Here is a 14378-nt window from a genome sequence, read left to right on the forward strand (position 1 = left end):
TCGATCATGGCCATGAGCTGATTCTTCTCAGTCTTGAGCTAGCCCTCGTCTTAGTTTTCACTGAGGCACCTGCTTGCATGGCATCCATATCAATCCCGAAATCCAAGAGCAACCCGGTCCTACACAAGCCCCCACTATGCGCTCTGCTGCTTTTGGACAACTTGCTGGGCTCTGCCCCCACAGGACTAAGTGGAAGGTTAAAATAACAGTCCACACTGGTTCGAATCGAAATGTGAGGCTGATGATCTGTTTAGACACCGATTTCCTCAGGCCACATTATTCCAGGAGTGTAGAACAACCCGGGCTCTCAAACGGATACACACAAAGAAAGGCCGTAGAAGAGGTTCACACAGGCCACAAACCAACCCTGCAGCCACGTGACTTCGAGAGCAGCCCTGCTCAATCTGATTGAACATCAGAATCACCTGGGAAGCTTTGGGAAGATACGTGGATGTCCCCAGGCCCAGGTCCCGCCCCATGGGTCCGTCAGGTGGGCCTGCAGGGGACCTGGGCAGCACGGTTGTAAAAGCACCTCAGGCGATTCTGATAAACTGGTTGAGGCTCTAATGCGAGTCATCCATTTCTTACTCTCTAAGTCTCTTGCCAAGGCCAACTGCATGCATGGGGCTTCCTGTTCCTGTGACAAAGCACTCCCAACTCCTATGAAACCTGAAAACTTGCCAGCCCTCAAAAGAAGGCTGGATGCTAATAGCGCCCATGAGTAACAGAAGGATTCTTAACATACACACTGAAGTAGATATTTCTCCTCCTGCAGCCCAAACAAGCAGTTGTAGGTCTCTGTTTTGGATTTCAGCAGCATGTCGTCACCAAGAATTCCCTCGTTTGAACTAAAACTAAAGAGCAGGCAGGGTCAGAAGCACTAATACACTCTCCCCTGAGATGAAGTGACCCCTGGCCAGCTTGGAAATGAACTCCGGTCTCCGCTCCCTGTCCACCTGCTGCCTAGAAGGCTCTCTGAGCTCCAGCAGGAAGCCTCCCTGCTCAGCCCCCGAGTGCAGCACCTGCTGTCGGTATTCAGTGTTCTAAGCACTTACCAGCATGACGATACTATTACAAGAATCAAGTTCAGATTATATGAAATACCAGCACCCTGTTGTTTCTGGTATTTTCCCGGAGCTATAATCTGGATCGTAAACACTTCATTTTTATTCAGTGGCCAGAATTTTGAGACTTTGAAGACTGTGTCCCTCACCAGGCCCTTGTCTGCTCTCACCCTGCATTATTGTCTTGAATTCTCAGGACACTGATTCACTTTATTTATTTATTTATTTATTTTTTGACAGGCAGAGTGGATAGTGAGAGAGAAAGAGACAGAGAGAAAAGTCTAGAAAAAAGCTTCCCATGAGAAAAGAACAGTGTCACACATGCCTGAGGTTGCGTGGTTGGAATTGCATTCCAAGTCTTCTTTGAATACTTTAGAAATTGTAGCTTTACACATAAATTATTGTATAGGAAGGGGCTTCAAAAATACAGATAAGTATCTCTTTTTAATTCCATTTTTCTGCAAAGTATTTGGAGCCCCTTTATACTTTTATGTACACTTACTTATAATTTTAAAAGCAAATGCTGTCTCTTTAATGACATTTCAAATATTTGTTAAAATTGTAGTTCATTTATTTTCCTTCCCTTTTTTTTGAAAGAAAAATACTTCCCAAAACTGAGTTCAATACATGAGTTATTTAAAAATACAAGACTAAACAATTAGTTTTTAGCACAGTATTTTTGATGTTTTGCTCTAATCATAGAATTTTAACATTTCTGGGCCACTCACACCCTTTAAATAAAACATTCCTTTTCGTAAGAATCACAAAAAGTTGTAAGGTGCTCATTAATTGTTATGCATTTGGTAGCTCTAAAAATAATTACTTTAATTCATGCATTTGATAAGCTTAAACTAAATAGAAATTTCCCGAGAAGTCAGAAAAACTGTCCACTGTCCAAGGCTCAAAACTTCATAGCATGAGTCCCAAATGTTGCTAAGTATAGTTTTGCTCAGAGGGTGTTCCTGTGTTTGGAAATAGAGAGATGGGATTTACCCCAAAGAGCCCTATTAATGAAAAATGAACTCTTGATTTTTAAGCACACTTTTGTATCAGAACATCTGGTTGTGTGAGCTAGTTATACGAGGGCAGGAGTAGGCTGGGGCTCGTATCTTGAGAGATATAAGCCCTACCTGCTTGAATGAAGCCAGTAGTCATATGAATATGTTTTTGCAACTAATGGCTGGGAATATACATTTCACTTCAGAATTTTTACAGTGTATTTTCCTTCCTACTTCATGAAGATTGGCCTTAATCTAGCTTTATTACTACAGTTTCGCTTTTGTGCATGTGCACCAAGGACACATGCTAAAAACCCCTAGGAAGAAAAACCTGTGATCACGCATGGTATCTTACACTGAGTTTAACTTCTGTACTGCCCATAGGAGCTTAACGGATACGAATCTAGCACTTTCAAAAACGATGCCATGTTCAAGGAGTCCACCCCAAATGCATAAGACACATTCTGTATCTTTGATTTCCTGGCTTAATTCTAGACACATGCAGAAGGATTTAAGTTTCATAAATATGGATATGCAGAATGACAGGCTCCACACCACAAAGATAAAAGCCACCCTTGCAGCATTTAACAGGCCAAGTCCCTTATGCCTCACGCTTGTTTGAGAGCATAATCTTCACCTCTCATATTTGCCAGTAAAACCTGCTCATGAATAGCTCTCTGATGATTAGCCCCTGCTAATCTGCCATGGAACAGCTGAGCCGAACTGACAGCTGATTCTCCCAGCCTCACTAGCTCACAAAAAGTCCTCATTCCGTAAAGTCTGAATGACGTAGCAGAACACATTGACAATCCAGTGGCAGAAACTGAATTTTCTGTGGATTCATCTTCTAGTCAGAGTACTTGTTTGCCAGTACGTGTTTGTGAATACAGTTGGGCAGATCCCTCACAAGATCCATGCTGGTGGGGCCTTTCTTAGGACAGAAGGGATCTGTTGCCTTACCACCGCTCTGCCGGGCACTGGTGCTTCTATCCTAAGAATCTGCCTCACCCAACTCCGCATTCCATTCACACATCACATTTCCTGCGTACGTGTCTGAGTCACACCCTGTCATGTGTATAACGGAGCGGGCCGATTTTTGCATGTGTACCTTGAAAGCGAATCTCTCAGTAAAAAGTTAGCGTATGCGAATTGATTCCACGAAAAGTGAATTACTACCACATTTACTGAGAAAATTGAAAAGCAATATGTTGCTAACTATGGTCATAAGTGCATTTATCAGATTTTTAATATGCGTTCCATCGTGACCATCCCCTCATGCTAAACATTAGCAAGATACTGTCACATTTTTGGCACAAATGATTTATGGAGATGAGCATATTACATTTGTTGCAAAGCATATTTAACCTTTATTAAATTTGAATGTGTTAGCTGATGTTTGAAGACTTCTGTATTTTTTAAAGCCCATTCTTTCATATGATTAAGAATTAGTATTTCCTAAAGTGTGAATAATTGAAATATCAGATAATAAAATTAATAGTAGTTATTAGCTACTAGTTATTAATTTTTTACTTTATATGCAACATTTATGCCAAATGTTGTACTATGGCTACATGTACCTTGACATATGGTTATGAGCAAATATTGCATGTTGCATTACATAAGAAAAGTTAAGTATATGTATATATTGGGTGTAGAAAAATAAGAAATAACTTCTTTAATTTTTATTTTCAAAAGAGATGAAAAATCCTATATTGCGTCTAAACCTGATCAGACTTTTATGACTAATCACAGTGCTGCATGCATTGAAAGGCATTTTTTAACTTGTGTTATATTTCATTATTTGCTGTCATTGGTTTTCCACTAGAGTAAGGTAAGTCCTTCTTATGTCTGGGGAACTATTTGCTAATAGTTTCATCAATGTCACCCAAGCTAACCGAGAAGTTTTGTAGAAGAGCTTTGCAAATGAAAAAGTGTCAGTGAACTCAGAATAGTATTGGGATATGCCGGGGCCTTTGAGCTCAGGGTACGCCAACTTGAGATAAAACTATACCCAATGCGGGGCAAGACAGCAGAGGCCAGAGCACTGATCAGCATTCCCTCCTGGAGCGACAGGTCTGACTTGGGTTTTCCTCTGTGCTTGGCACTCTTAAAGTGCTCACAGTTTACACATTGGTTGGGAAGGAAAACTGGAAAACTAGAACTGTGTGTACAAACAAGTGCTCTGATGGAAGGGGATGGCCAACGCAAGACCTGTTGTGCTTATCAGTTCTTTTCTAAGTTAATAAGTGAATTGGGAGAGGAGAGGGGATGTAGGCATAATGCTTGCGAGTTCTGGATCCTGCCTTTAGGTGAGACTGGCCACCTTTCCACACTTGTCCTCTATTGGAGATCCTTTAAAACTTAAGGAAGAGGGTGAGATGGTTATCGTTTGTCAAACATCTACCTGATCTACCTGTAGCGCCGGAAGTTTTTGTTTAGTTCTTACAACTTGCCAAAGGGCACATTGTCAGATGCTGCTCCCACCTTGATTGAGAGAAAAAGGACACGCGCAGTCTTCAGGGGCTGCTGAGATATCTGCCCCTGCACGTCTTTCTAGTAGCCTTGCTGAAAATGCACGACCTTCACAGCTGGAGGACAGCCGCTTCTGTGCCCCGGAGTTTCAGTCGTTAGCTTGAATGGCTGGTTCCCATCTTACCCTTGCTAATGTTTCTCTGAGATGTTAAGTCTCACAGTCCACTGGATTCTTATTTCTGCATCCACATAAATCGTAATTTCGGATACCACATGTTTTGAGGATATAAATTAATTGCCGATCGGGACAAATGCTAAATTTCTATGCGCTCAGGTGACTTTTACCAATTTCCCATCTTTTCCCCTTTCCTTTGGGATCTATTAAAAATCAATTGAATTTTTCTCATAATAATAAATAAGCTAAGGTTGTGGCTGCAGCGAAGAGTAACAGTTCAAAAGACCTTGCTATATCCATATTTCCTATACAGAAACAGAGAAGAATCTTGTAATCCCCTGGGCTATCTAAATCCCTAAACTCCCTCAGTGGTCACAGAAATTTAAAACTGCATTTTAAAGAAGCCACTGATGTTCCTCCTCCCTTCTATCTATGACTCACTTATAATGGGAGATTTTTAACTGAACCTAGTTCTGTCTATAAGCAAGGCAAATTGATGCATCAAGTAGTACAGTTGATGCGCCTTGGGATGAAAATTATCTGCTCTCATTAAACTTATAATAAAAAACACTTTCCCTTATAATTGCAGTACACAAATAAATTTTTTATTTAGTTTGCATCTATTTTGATTTATATGGTTATCTATAGTTGTACAACTACAACAAAACCAGGCTCACAGATAGGCTGCACCAAATTTAAAAAAAAAGTAAATGGAAAATATTTAAACTTACTTAAAATTCCTCTATTGTCCAAAACTGTAAGATATTTTGAAAGTGCAATGGCTTTTTGGTTAACCATGTTGGTTTAGTAAATGAACTTAGAGATAGACAATACTTCCATGGTATTGATTTTAAAAAGTTTATGAGCTAAAAAAGTCCACTCCATTGGATTCCAACCTGCCTAACTCAGGACATATTTGTGTCTCACATACAAAATTGCCAGTTGGTTGCAAGGATGCTCTGAAAGGGTGGTTGTGTTTGTGACTATGCAAACGCCAAGCATCAAAAGTAACCACATGACTTTCCAACCTTCTCAAGAATCCAAAGTTCTGATGCTCAAAATGAAAGAGTATCTAGTGAATGAAAATGTGCCCTAATGTGGTTGTAAGTGTGCACCATGCAATTGTTTGCGTGATGTTAAAGATCTGCAAAGATGGAGACTTTGACATCAGTTTGATAATAAAGAACGCTACAGAGAAGTTGCTTTAAAGCAACCAAACTTTACAAACTTGTGTGCGAATGAAAGGTACCTGAGTTCCCATTTGTTGAGGTGACTTACCTGCCAATCTAGTTTGCACTAAGATAACTGAATATATTGGGTGTTCTATCTTTTTTAATGCAGAATATGTAACTATTTTCACTTCTCTTTGAGTTCCATATATCTTTAAACATGTTTTCAACAGAATCATTTTCATGGCTTTAACTTTGCAATTATTCCTTATAGTTAAAGAGTAATGAGTTACAACAGGAATCCAATCAGTAAGTCGCCAAACAAGCCTTGACCACCAGTGGGTCAAGCAGGAGGCCCAGTGCTTCGGGGTCGGGGTGGGGAAGGAGGCAGGGGACAGCCCCCTGTGCCAGCTGGAAGTTGAGTTCTGGGGAGCCAGGATAGGAACACAAGTAAACACCATGCAAAGCAAGAAAGGAGCAAAACAGAGAGAGAGGGGAAAAAAAAAAAAAACAATTCTGGAAAGGTTGAGCAATATAAAAAATGTGATACTTGGAAAACAAGTAGAAATGTAGGGAGTGATGTTGGGGATTGGCTAGTGAGGCAGGGGGAACAGCGTGGAGGCAGCTTAATTAGGGCAGCATGCATTGGAGTGCAAGTGGGGAAAAGGACCTGGAAAACAGGATAGGGTTAAGCATGAAAGGACTTGAAACATCCGGTTAAGTTGGCTTAGAAGCTGCTCCATGGACAGGAGGATTATGACTGGTTTGCTGAGCAAAACGAAGCCAGCATTTGAGGAAAACTTTACCGAAATTGACGTGCAAAATCCATGTGTGTACTGTAGAAGATACCCATACAAACATACACGCATGCCCTCAATTATACTTTCTTAGTGTTTCATTGTTTCTTTTCAGTCCTGAGACAAGGAGGCCAGGCTGGGCCACAGCTCAGGAAGGGCTGTAGGGGAACCTGGGATGCTGGCTGGAAGATAGCAGGGGCCAGTCCCAAGACTGTGTGAATGAAACTGCAGCTGGATAATAACCCTGACACTTGATGACTTTGTTACATTTGATCAATGTCCCTTTTTTGTAACTCAGCTTTACATAGGCAGTAGTTAATATTTATAGCAGCTAATAAACAATAGATCAATTTGTTCCATCCTTCAACTGTGGCATCAAAACCGATCCATTTAGGTAACATTGTCACGTGGAGGGAATGAGGAGCAGAATAGTAAAGCTATGTAAACAAACCTGCTGTTTTTTTCTTTTTCTCAGTGATGTACATGTACAAAGCAGAGTACATGCTTTGCTTCCATTTTACAGTTTCTAGCTTTTTGCCGACATAGAAAGCCAGGGTGGAAAGTTGTTAGCACTTTATAAATTATTCATCAATTTGATGTCTTGTTTTATCCGGTTTTCAGCACAGACGCAACTGCTTTTTGATTACACCACTGATGAAATTCAATATAGATGTTTTCCTTTGAGACATTTTATTACAAATTTTCTTTCTTAATGATCGGACAGCTATGAAGGTCTCACGCTTCAGAGTTTGGTTTATTTCACATGTGCCGGTATAATCTGCCTAAATGTGATCCCCAGGATAATACACTCAGTAAAGCAGCAGCAGCTACACCTTGCTGGCCCGCACGTAGTGAAGACTGCTAGCACAGAAGATTGGGCTGCTTAGTGCAAAATTACCCTCTCCCTCCTCTTTAACTAACTCAAGTTCATATCATCTATTTCCTGATGGCGCGCTCACATCACAAGGCACTGTCTCACCCTCTCCGCATTCTATGTTTCCATGAAATGGAAGAGGAAGGGCTTTCAGAGCAGGTGTTCAAGACACTCAGTTTGGAAGACTCTGATAGGCTCACACACTGAAGCCGCAGGGAGATGTGTTGTCACACAGTTCAGGAGTGAGGGGCCGATTCCTCTCGGTGACGTTCAAGATCATCCTCCTTTTTAAGGTGTATTTGCCATGCTCAAGGCTACCAAGATTGTGCAGTCTCGCATGGGTTCCTGAAATCTATTTGCAGTATTTTTATCAGCACATACGTGGGAGGAATGTATGCACACAGACGTATGTTCACTTCCACCTTCTTGGTATTTTATGACCTCTCTCTTGGTTTTTGTTTCTTCATTGTCTCTTTCACAGGACCTTGTTTAAAGAGCGTAACCCCAGCTATTTAGTGTTTAGGCCTTGGAACCCAACAGTCTGAGAAAAACTCACTTCCTCCCTCTGCACCCCAAGACTGTATAAACTAGGAAGGTCAAGCTGATTCAAATACAATTCAAATATTGTTTTTTCTTTTGAGGCTTTGAATGAGAATATTTGCTTTAAAAACTCTCTCTATCCTACTTGTTAAAGAGGCCTAGATAATGGGTATAGCACACACTTCCTCTGAAATGAAATCCATCCAACTGCATGGCTAGGACAAGTCCAAGAACAAAATTAAAAATATATAAGAGTTTCAGTCTGCTTTGGCCATGAATCAAGAGATTTTTCCATCTTTTGTGGTTGAGAACTCAGTCATGAAAAGACAGGGATTTCTTCCAGGCCATGGGCAGTGAACACAGAGATCAACCCTGGGGACCCTGGCCCTGGTGGCAATGTCAGCATGACCCCTTGCCCCTGAGAACTGTTACCCGAGTATCGAGGTCACCTAGGACCTAGACTAGAAGGCTCGGTCAGTGATGGAACTTACATGCTCTTTCTCCTTTCCCTCCCTGCCTCTGTCCCTCTTGCTTTTAACAGCACTCGCAAACAAAATTACATGATGAATTTCTCACGGCAACACGGGCTCAGGCACTTCTACAACAGAAGACGAAGGTCACTTAGGGGATACCCATGAAGAATCAAAAAGTGTATTTTTTTTTCCTTCCGACGTGTGATGTGTTGCTTTCCATCCTTTTGAACCTTTCACTGCATTGGCTATCAGGAAATACCTGTGAAGGACTTGGTAACGGACAGAACAAGTGTATACCACTTTCCCACACTGTGAACTAATGACAAGTGACTTATTTGCTCCTAAGTAAATGTCTTCATGTTGATGTGTCCGTGACAATTGTGACCTGTTGTAATATCAGTTGCAGTGGCAGTATTGAGAATAAGAAATAGTTTAACAGAAAAAAAAATAAAGTTTAAGCACAAAAAAAAATAAAGAGACTTTATGTTTTAAGATGGCATTTAGCACAGTATTTAACATTCTTGGTCACAAAGCTATTTACGTGGACTGCATTTCAGCTTCATATCATGTTTTACATGATTAAATTATCATTGTTTGTCCTTTATGTATTCTCTTCTACGATGTAACACATGACTTGTTATGTTGCAATATTTTGCTGCTGGATTTTTGACCTACTTCTATTCTGCACAAAGCTCTTGGGAATACCTAGTTAAGAAGCTGGTTGTGAGGATACTGTCTCTCCTTTAATAGACTCTTTAAAATGGATGTTGGCTTAGCGTTGTTTTGTGGATAAGAAAAATGCTTGACCTTGAAATATTTTCTACTTACGAACTATGGCTGGAGACCCTCTCTCCCACAAAAGAGTTCCCATTTCCTTATCTAAAGACCTTTAAAGTGATTTACTAACAGTAACTGCCATTTCGTGTCTGTGGTAACAGAGTGACTTGTAAAACAGTGAGTGTTTTCTCATCGTGTTCTCTTCGTGGATTGTTTCTCTTGCGGGTCATGTTCATCCCTTCTGATGAAGCTGTACCAACACCAGCAACATTGCAATGGCCCTGTAGCCCTGAACTCTATTAGCGTAATGGGAAGCTTGCACCCCAGGGTGAACCAAGCTGAAAGCCCCTGCTTAAATAAAACTCATGTCCAAAACCCATTTGAAGTTCATTTGTCTTCATTTTTAATTAGATTTTATGTCAGATTTGCAAGCCTGGTCAGCTTGGGAACAGAAGATGTCAGATGCATATGCCTGGTTTTTGTTTCATCATTGGTAACAGCAATTATGATGCCACACTGTCAATTTAGCCCTCAAGATTTATTTCATTTGAAAAGCAGAGCACCAGAGAGAGAGGGAGAGGTGGAGGGAAACAAAGAGATCTTCCATCTACTGGGCACTCCTCAGATGGCCACAACAGCCAGAGCTGAGCCACAAAGAAAGAAGCCAGGAGTCAGGAACTCCATCTCGGTGTCCCATGTGGGTGGCAGGGATCCAAGCATGACAACCAGCATCAGGAAGGCACATTAGCAGGAAGTGGAGGAGCCAGGATTTAATCCAGCGCTCTGATATGGAATGCCAGTGATATAAGCAGTAGTTGGGTTGCAATGCCTGTCCAACAATTTTTCTTTTACTCAGCTTTTTCTGTTGATCACACCGAGAGAAGTCAATAGAAAATTTGGAAAATGAGTTAACTCTTGAGAGTTGTGTTGGCTGATAACACAATGCCTGGCTCACAAAGCGGTGTGCACACATTCACTGAGCAAATATTTATTGGGTGCTTGCCATGTGAGAGATGCTATGATCAGCGGTGAGCATGAAATGGTGATAGAGATGTTGTCCCCACTTGCATTTAACATCCACACAATAAACAGTGTGTTAATACAATTGCATTTGTTTGTTGCTGAGAAAATTTTTAAAAAAATCTAGGAGGGGCCAGCATTATGGCTCAGAGGATTAAGATTCCACTTGCAGCAGCAGCATCCCACTAGATGCTGGTTCAAATCCTGGTTACTCCACTTCCAATCCAGCTCCTTGCTAATATGTGTGGAAAAGCAGCAGAAGATGGCCCAAGTCCTTGGGGCCCCCGCACCCGTGTGGGAGACCCAGAAGAGGCTCCTGGCTCCTGGCTTCGGCCTGGCCCAGCCCTGACCATTGTGGCCATTTGAGGAATGAGTCAGCAAATGGAAGATTCTCTCTCTCTCTCTCTCTCTCTCTCTCTCTCTCTCTCCCCTCCCTCCCCCCTCCCGACTCTGCCTTTCAAATAAATAAATAAATCTTTAAGAAAAAAAAAAAGGAAAGTTTTAAGTCTGGAGGTTCAACATTGGCAGACTTCCTCAATCATTGGGATACCTTGAATGCTGAGCCAAATACACCTACAATAAATGACTCAATCGTCTTTTGAAGGAAGACCATGCCTCTTGGAGAACAGTGTCATTGTAAATGCTTCAATGTGAGGGAAGTCAGTCTGATTTCGGAGGATTTTTCCTATGACACACTTCAGTCATTCTGTGTATGACTTCATTCATAAAGTACCTGTTAAGGGACACCATGTCCCAAGCACTGGGAGGACATGAGGAAGACAGTGGTGAACAAGAAAAAGATGGCATCACCCCCAAGAAAGCCCACAATACAATGAAAGAGGACACGATTGACCACTAATCACACAGTAAACCATTTACAATTATATTTGTAAATGCCTCACTAAGCAATCAATGTATATTGATAAGCATCTATTAAATGGATACTTAACACTAGGATATGTTATCTGGGAAACTGCAATGAATGGAACATGGTTCAGGGCCAGCACTGTGGCACAGCAGGCTAAGCCATGGCTCACGACACCAGCATCCTATATCGGAGCACCAGTTCATGTCCTGGCTGCTCCCCTGCCCATCCAGCTTCCTGCTAATGCACCTGGGGAAGGCAGCAAGTGATGGCCCAAGTTCTAGAACTCCTGCCACTCGTGGGGAAGACCAGGATGGAGTTTCTGGCTCCTGGCTTCAACATGGCCTTTGGGAAGTGAAACAGTAGATGGAAGTTTCTCTCTCTCTCTCTCTAGTTTTTTCAAAGTTGAAAAGTCATAAAGAGTATGATACCATTTATCAGATTTCAAAACTTGCAAACAGATTCTAGGCATTATTTATGAATACTTGCATAGTGAAAGTATTTAAGCTTATGTTTAAATAGGAAATCTAAATTCATGACAGTGGTTACTGCAGGCAAGGGATTAAGATGAGAGAGGAGTCTGGGGAAGACGTCGGCCACATGGAAGATTGCTTTTTAAAAAAAAATAGAATAACATTAAGGTTTCAGTGAGTTATGTGCATATGAGAGTGTCGGGCCGGCGCCGCAGCTCAATAGGCTAATCCTCCACCTTGCGGCACCGGCACACTGAGTTCTAGTCCCGGTCGGGGCGCTGCATTCTGTCCAGATCGCTCCTCTTCCAGTCCAGCTCTCTGCTGTGGCCCGGGAAGGCAGTGGAGGATGGCCCAGGTCCTTGGGCCCTGCACCCGCATGGGAGACCAGGAGAAGTACCTGGCTCCTGGCTTCGGATAAGCGCGGTGCGCCGGCCACAGCACGCCGGCCGCGGCGGCCATTGCGGGGTGAACCAATGGAAAAGGAAGACCTTTCTCTCTCACTATCCACTCTGCTTGTCAAAAAAAAAAAAAAAAAAAAAAGTGTCTGTCATGTTCTTTTCTGTTCTCACGTGGAGGGCTAAAGAAATATCACAGGCAAGAAACTAGCAATAGGTGAGATTTGTCAGGCATAAATTATGGGAATACAGCCAAGTGTGCAAAAACACGAAGTCAGGAATGAGCTTGGATCCTTGGGGAGCCTCAGGGAGTTTGTGTGAATTTAAGGGGCTCACGAGGAGCAGCCGTGCAAGGTGCGGTAGCAGCCAGAGCTGCAGGGGACCGAGAGTCCCTCCTCACACTAACAGAATCCTCCTTTCACTGGACATCTCCCGGAGGAGTTGAAGCGGGTAACTCTTGCTCAGTTCTCTGCAGCCAAGATGCAGAGAATGGTCAGAATGAGCTAAGCGAGACTTCACAGGGAGGGAGATCTGAGGCAAGAGCTGAGGGGGAATTTGAAATCGATGTGAATTTTACGAGGATACATCCTTCTCCAGAATAGCTTAAAAACTGCAGGCCCATCAAATACAGTAGTAAAGCTGCAGAGCAACTGTCAATTTATTCATCGTTCAGGGGGTGAAAAATGAGCTGAAACAGAAGGAATTCTAGTTGAGAGGCAAGAGGTTTTATCATTCTTACTGCATCTCCCGCTTGGTCCTTTGGGTGCTTATTATACATGGATTTTCACAGCACTTCTTAATCCAACAAGGATGCAAATGGATGCTGCCTTTAAACCTAGGAGACCATGCAATGACAATGGAAAAGTTGTCCACTCTCCAATGGCCTTATTACTGTGTCCTGGCGCCTGGATGCAGAATTCATGCCAATACAGCAGAGAAAAAGAAGTCTGGAAAATATCACTTTTTATGGCGAGAGCTCTGGTTGGGATAATATATGGGGATATATAAGTGAATAATAAAAAGGCACCAGAATGTGAGAAACACTGCCTCAGCAGACCTAGAGACAGTAAACTCACTTATACCAGAGGGATCAGATAGCTCCCTAGGAGGCTACGCGAGCAACACAGTCACTCCTGGTTCTCCTGTAAATTCTATATTTTCTTTTTCCTTTTTTTTATTTGCAAGAATGGATTGATTGATTGATTTGAAAGTCAGAGTTACACACAGAAAGGAGAGGCAGAGAGAAAGAGAGATCTTCCCTCCAATGGTATACTCCCCAGTTGGCCTCAACGGCCGGAGCTGAGCCGATCTGAAGCCAGGAGCCAGGGGCTTCTTCCGTGTCTCCCACATGGGTACAGGGGTCCAAAGACTTGGGCCATCTTGTACTGCTTTCCCAGGCCATAGCAGAGAGCTGGGTCGGAAGTGGAGCAGCCGGTTCTTGAACCAGTGCCCATATGGGATGCCGGCGCTTCAGGCCAGGGTATTAACCCGCTGTGCCACAGCACCGGCCCTGGGTTTGTTTAAGAGATGGAGAAGATGGTGTGCACTCAGAGGTGAGGCTTGCCCTTTCTTGGGTAAGGGGTGGTCCCCTCATTGAATACACAAAAGGAGTGGAGTTTGGGCAGGGCTAGTGCACCTGGAGATCTCTGGGAAGGGTTTGTGGCTTCTGCACGTGGAGCTTAGCATCCACATGTTCATCATGGCATCTTCGGCATGATGGAGGAAACTTGGAGGCATCATGGGAAAGTGAGTGTGCTGAGTTGGCACGAAAGGGGTGGGATTTTAGCCTTGCACATCTACAACAAGAAGACAGCTGGCAGCCTTACCATCATTTCTTCTATATTGATAAGTTATTTGGAGTTACTTCTACATTACCTAGCTGTATGGAATACTTATTTTCTAGTACCTTCTGTGTTTGGAACTTGTTCAAACAGCAAAACTGTCTCTGGGCCTCTCTCCCTAAGACATACTTCCATGCAACCAGAATGTGGCCCAAGTCCCCAAACCACAGAAAACCAGTGTGAGCCCCAGTCCTACAGAGGAACCAGCTATCTTACAGAGGAAGGGCAGCTCAGGTCTTTTGAATGTCAGATAGTGCAGCTGCCATTTCTTTATTCATTTCACAAAAGCTGTTAGTACAAAATATAACTTTCCCCCAAAGGAGTCGTAGTTTGATAAGTAGGGTTACACTTCCAGAAATGTTTTAAGATCCAAAAGAATGTTTCTTTAAAAAAAGATTATTTTTATTTATTTGAAAAGCACAGTTAGAGAGAGAGAGAGAGAGAT

General features: G+C 42.5%; 1 protein-coding gene across 3 annotated transcripts in view; it reads left to right on the top strand.

Moving 5' to 3' along the window:
* RELN (reelin) overlaps positions 1-9718 on the top strand; it is a 538293-nt gene extending 528575 nt beyond the window's left edge. The window contains exons 65-66 of one of the 3 annotated variants that reach the window (XM_070071183.1): positions 3758-3893; positions 8631-9718. In XM_070071183.1, the coding sequence (XP_069927284.1) occupies positions 3758-3887 (130 nt within the window). In that variant the 3' untranslated portion in view covers positions 3888-3893; positions 8631-9718. The other 2 variants (XM_051849694.2, XM_051849695.2) reach the window with 2 other exon arrangements.
* Positions 9719-14378: the final 4660 nt, after the last annotated feature.

The sequence above is a fragment of the Oryctolagus cuniculus genome, chromosome 3 (genome assembly GCF_964237555.1).
Source record: "Oryctolagus cuniculus chromosome 3, mOryCun1.1, whole genome shotgun sequence".
NCBI lineage: Eukaryota > Metazoa > Chordata > Mammalia > Lagomorpha > Leporidae > Oryctolagus > Oryctolagus cuniculus.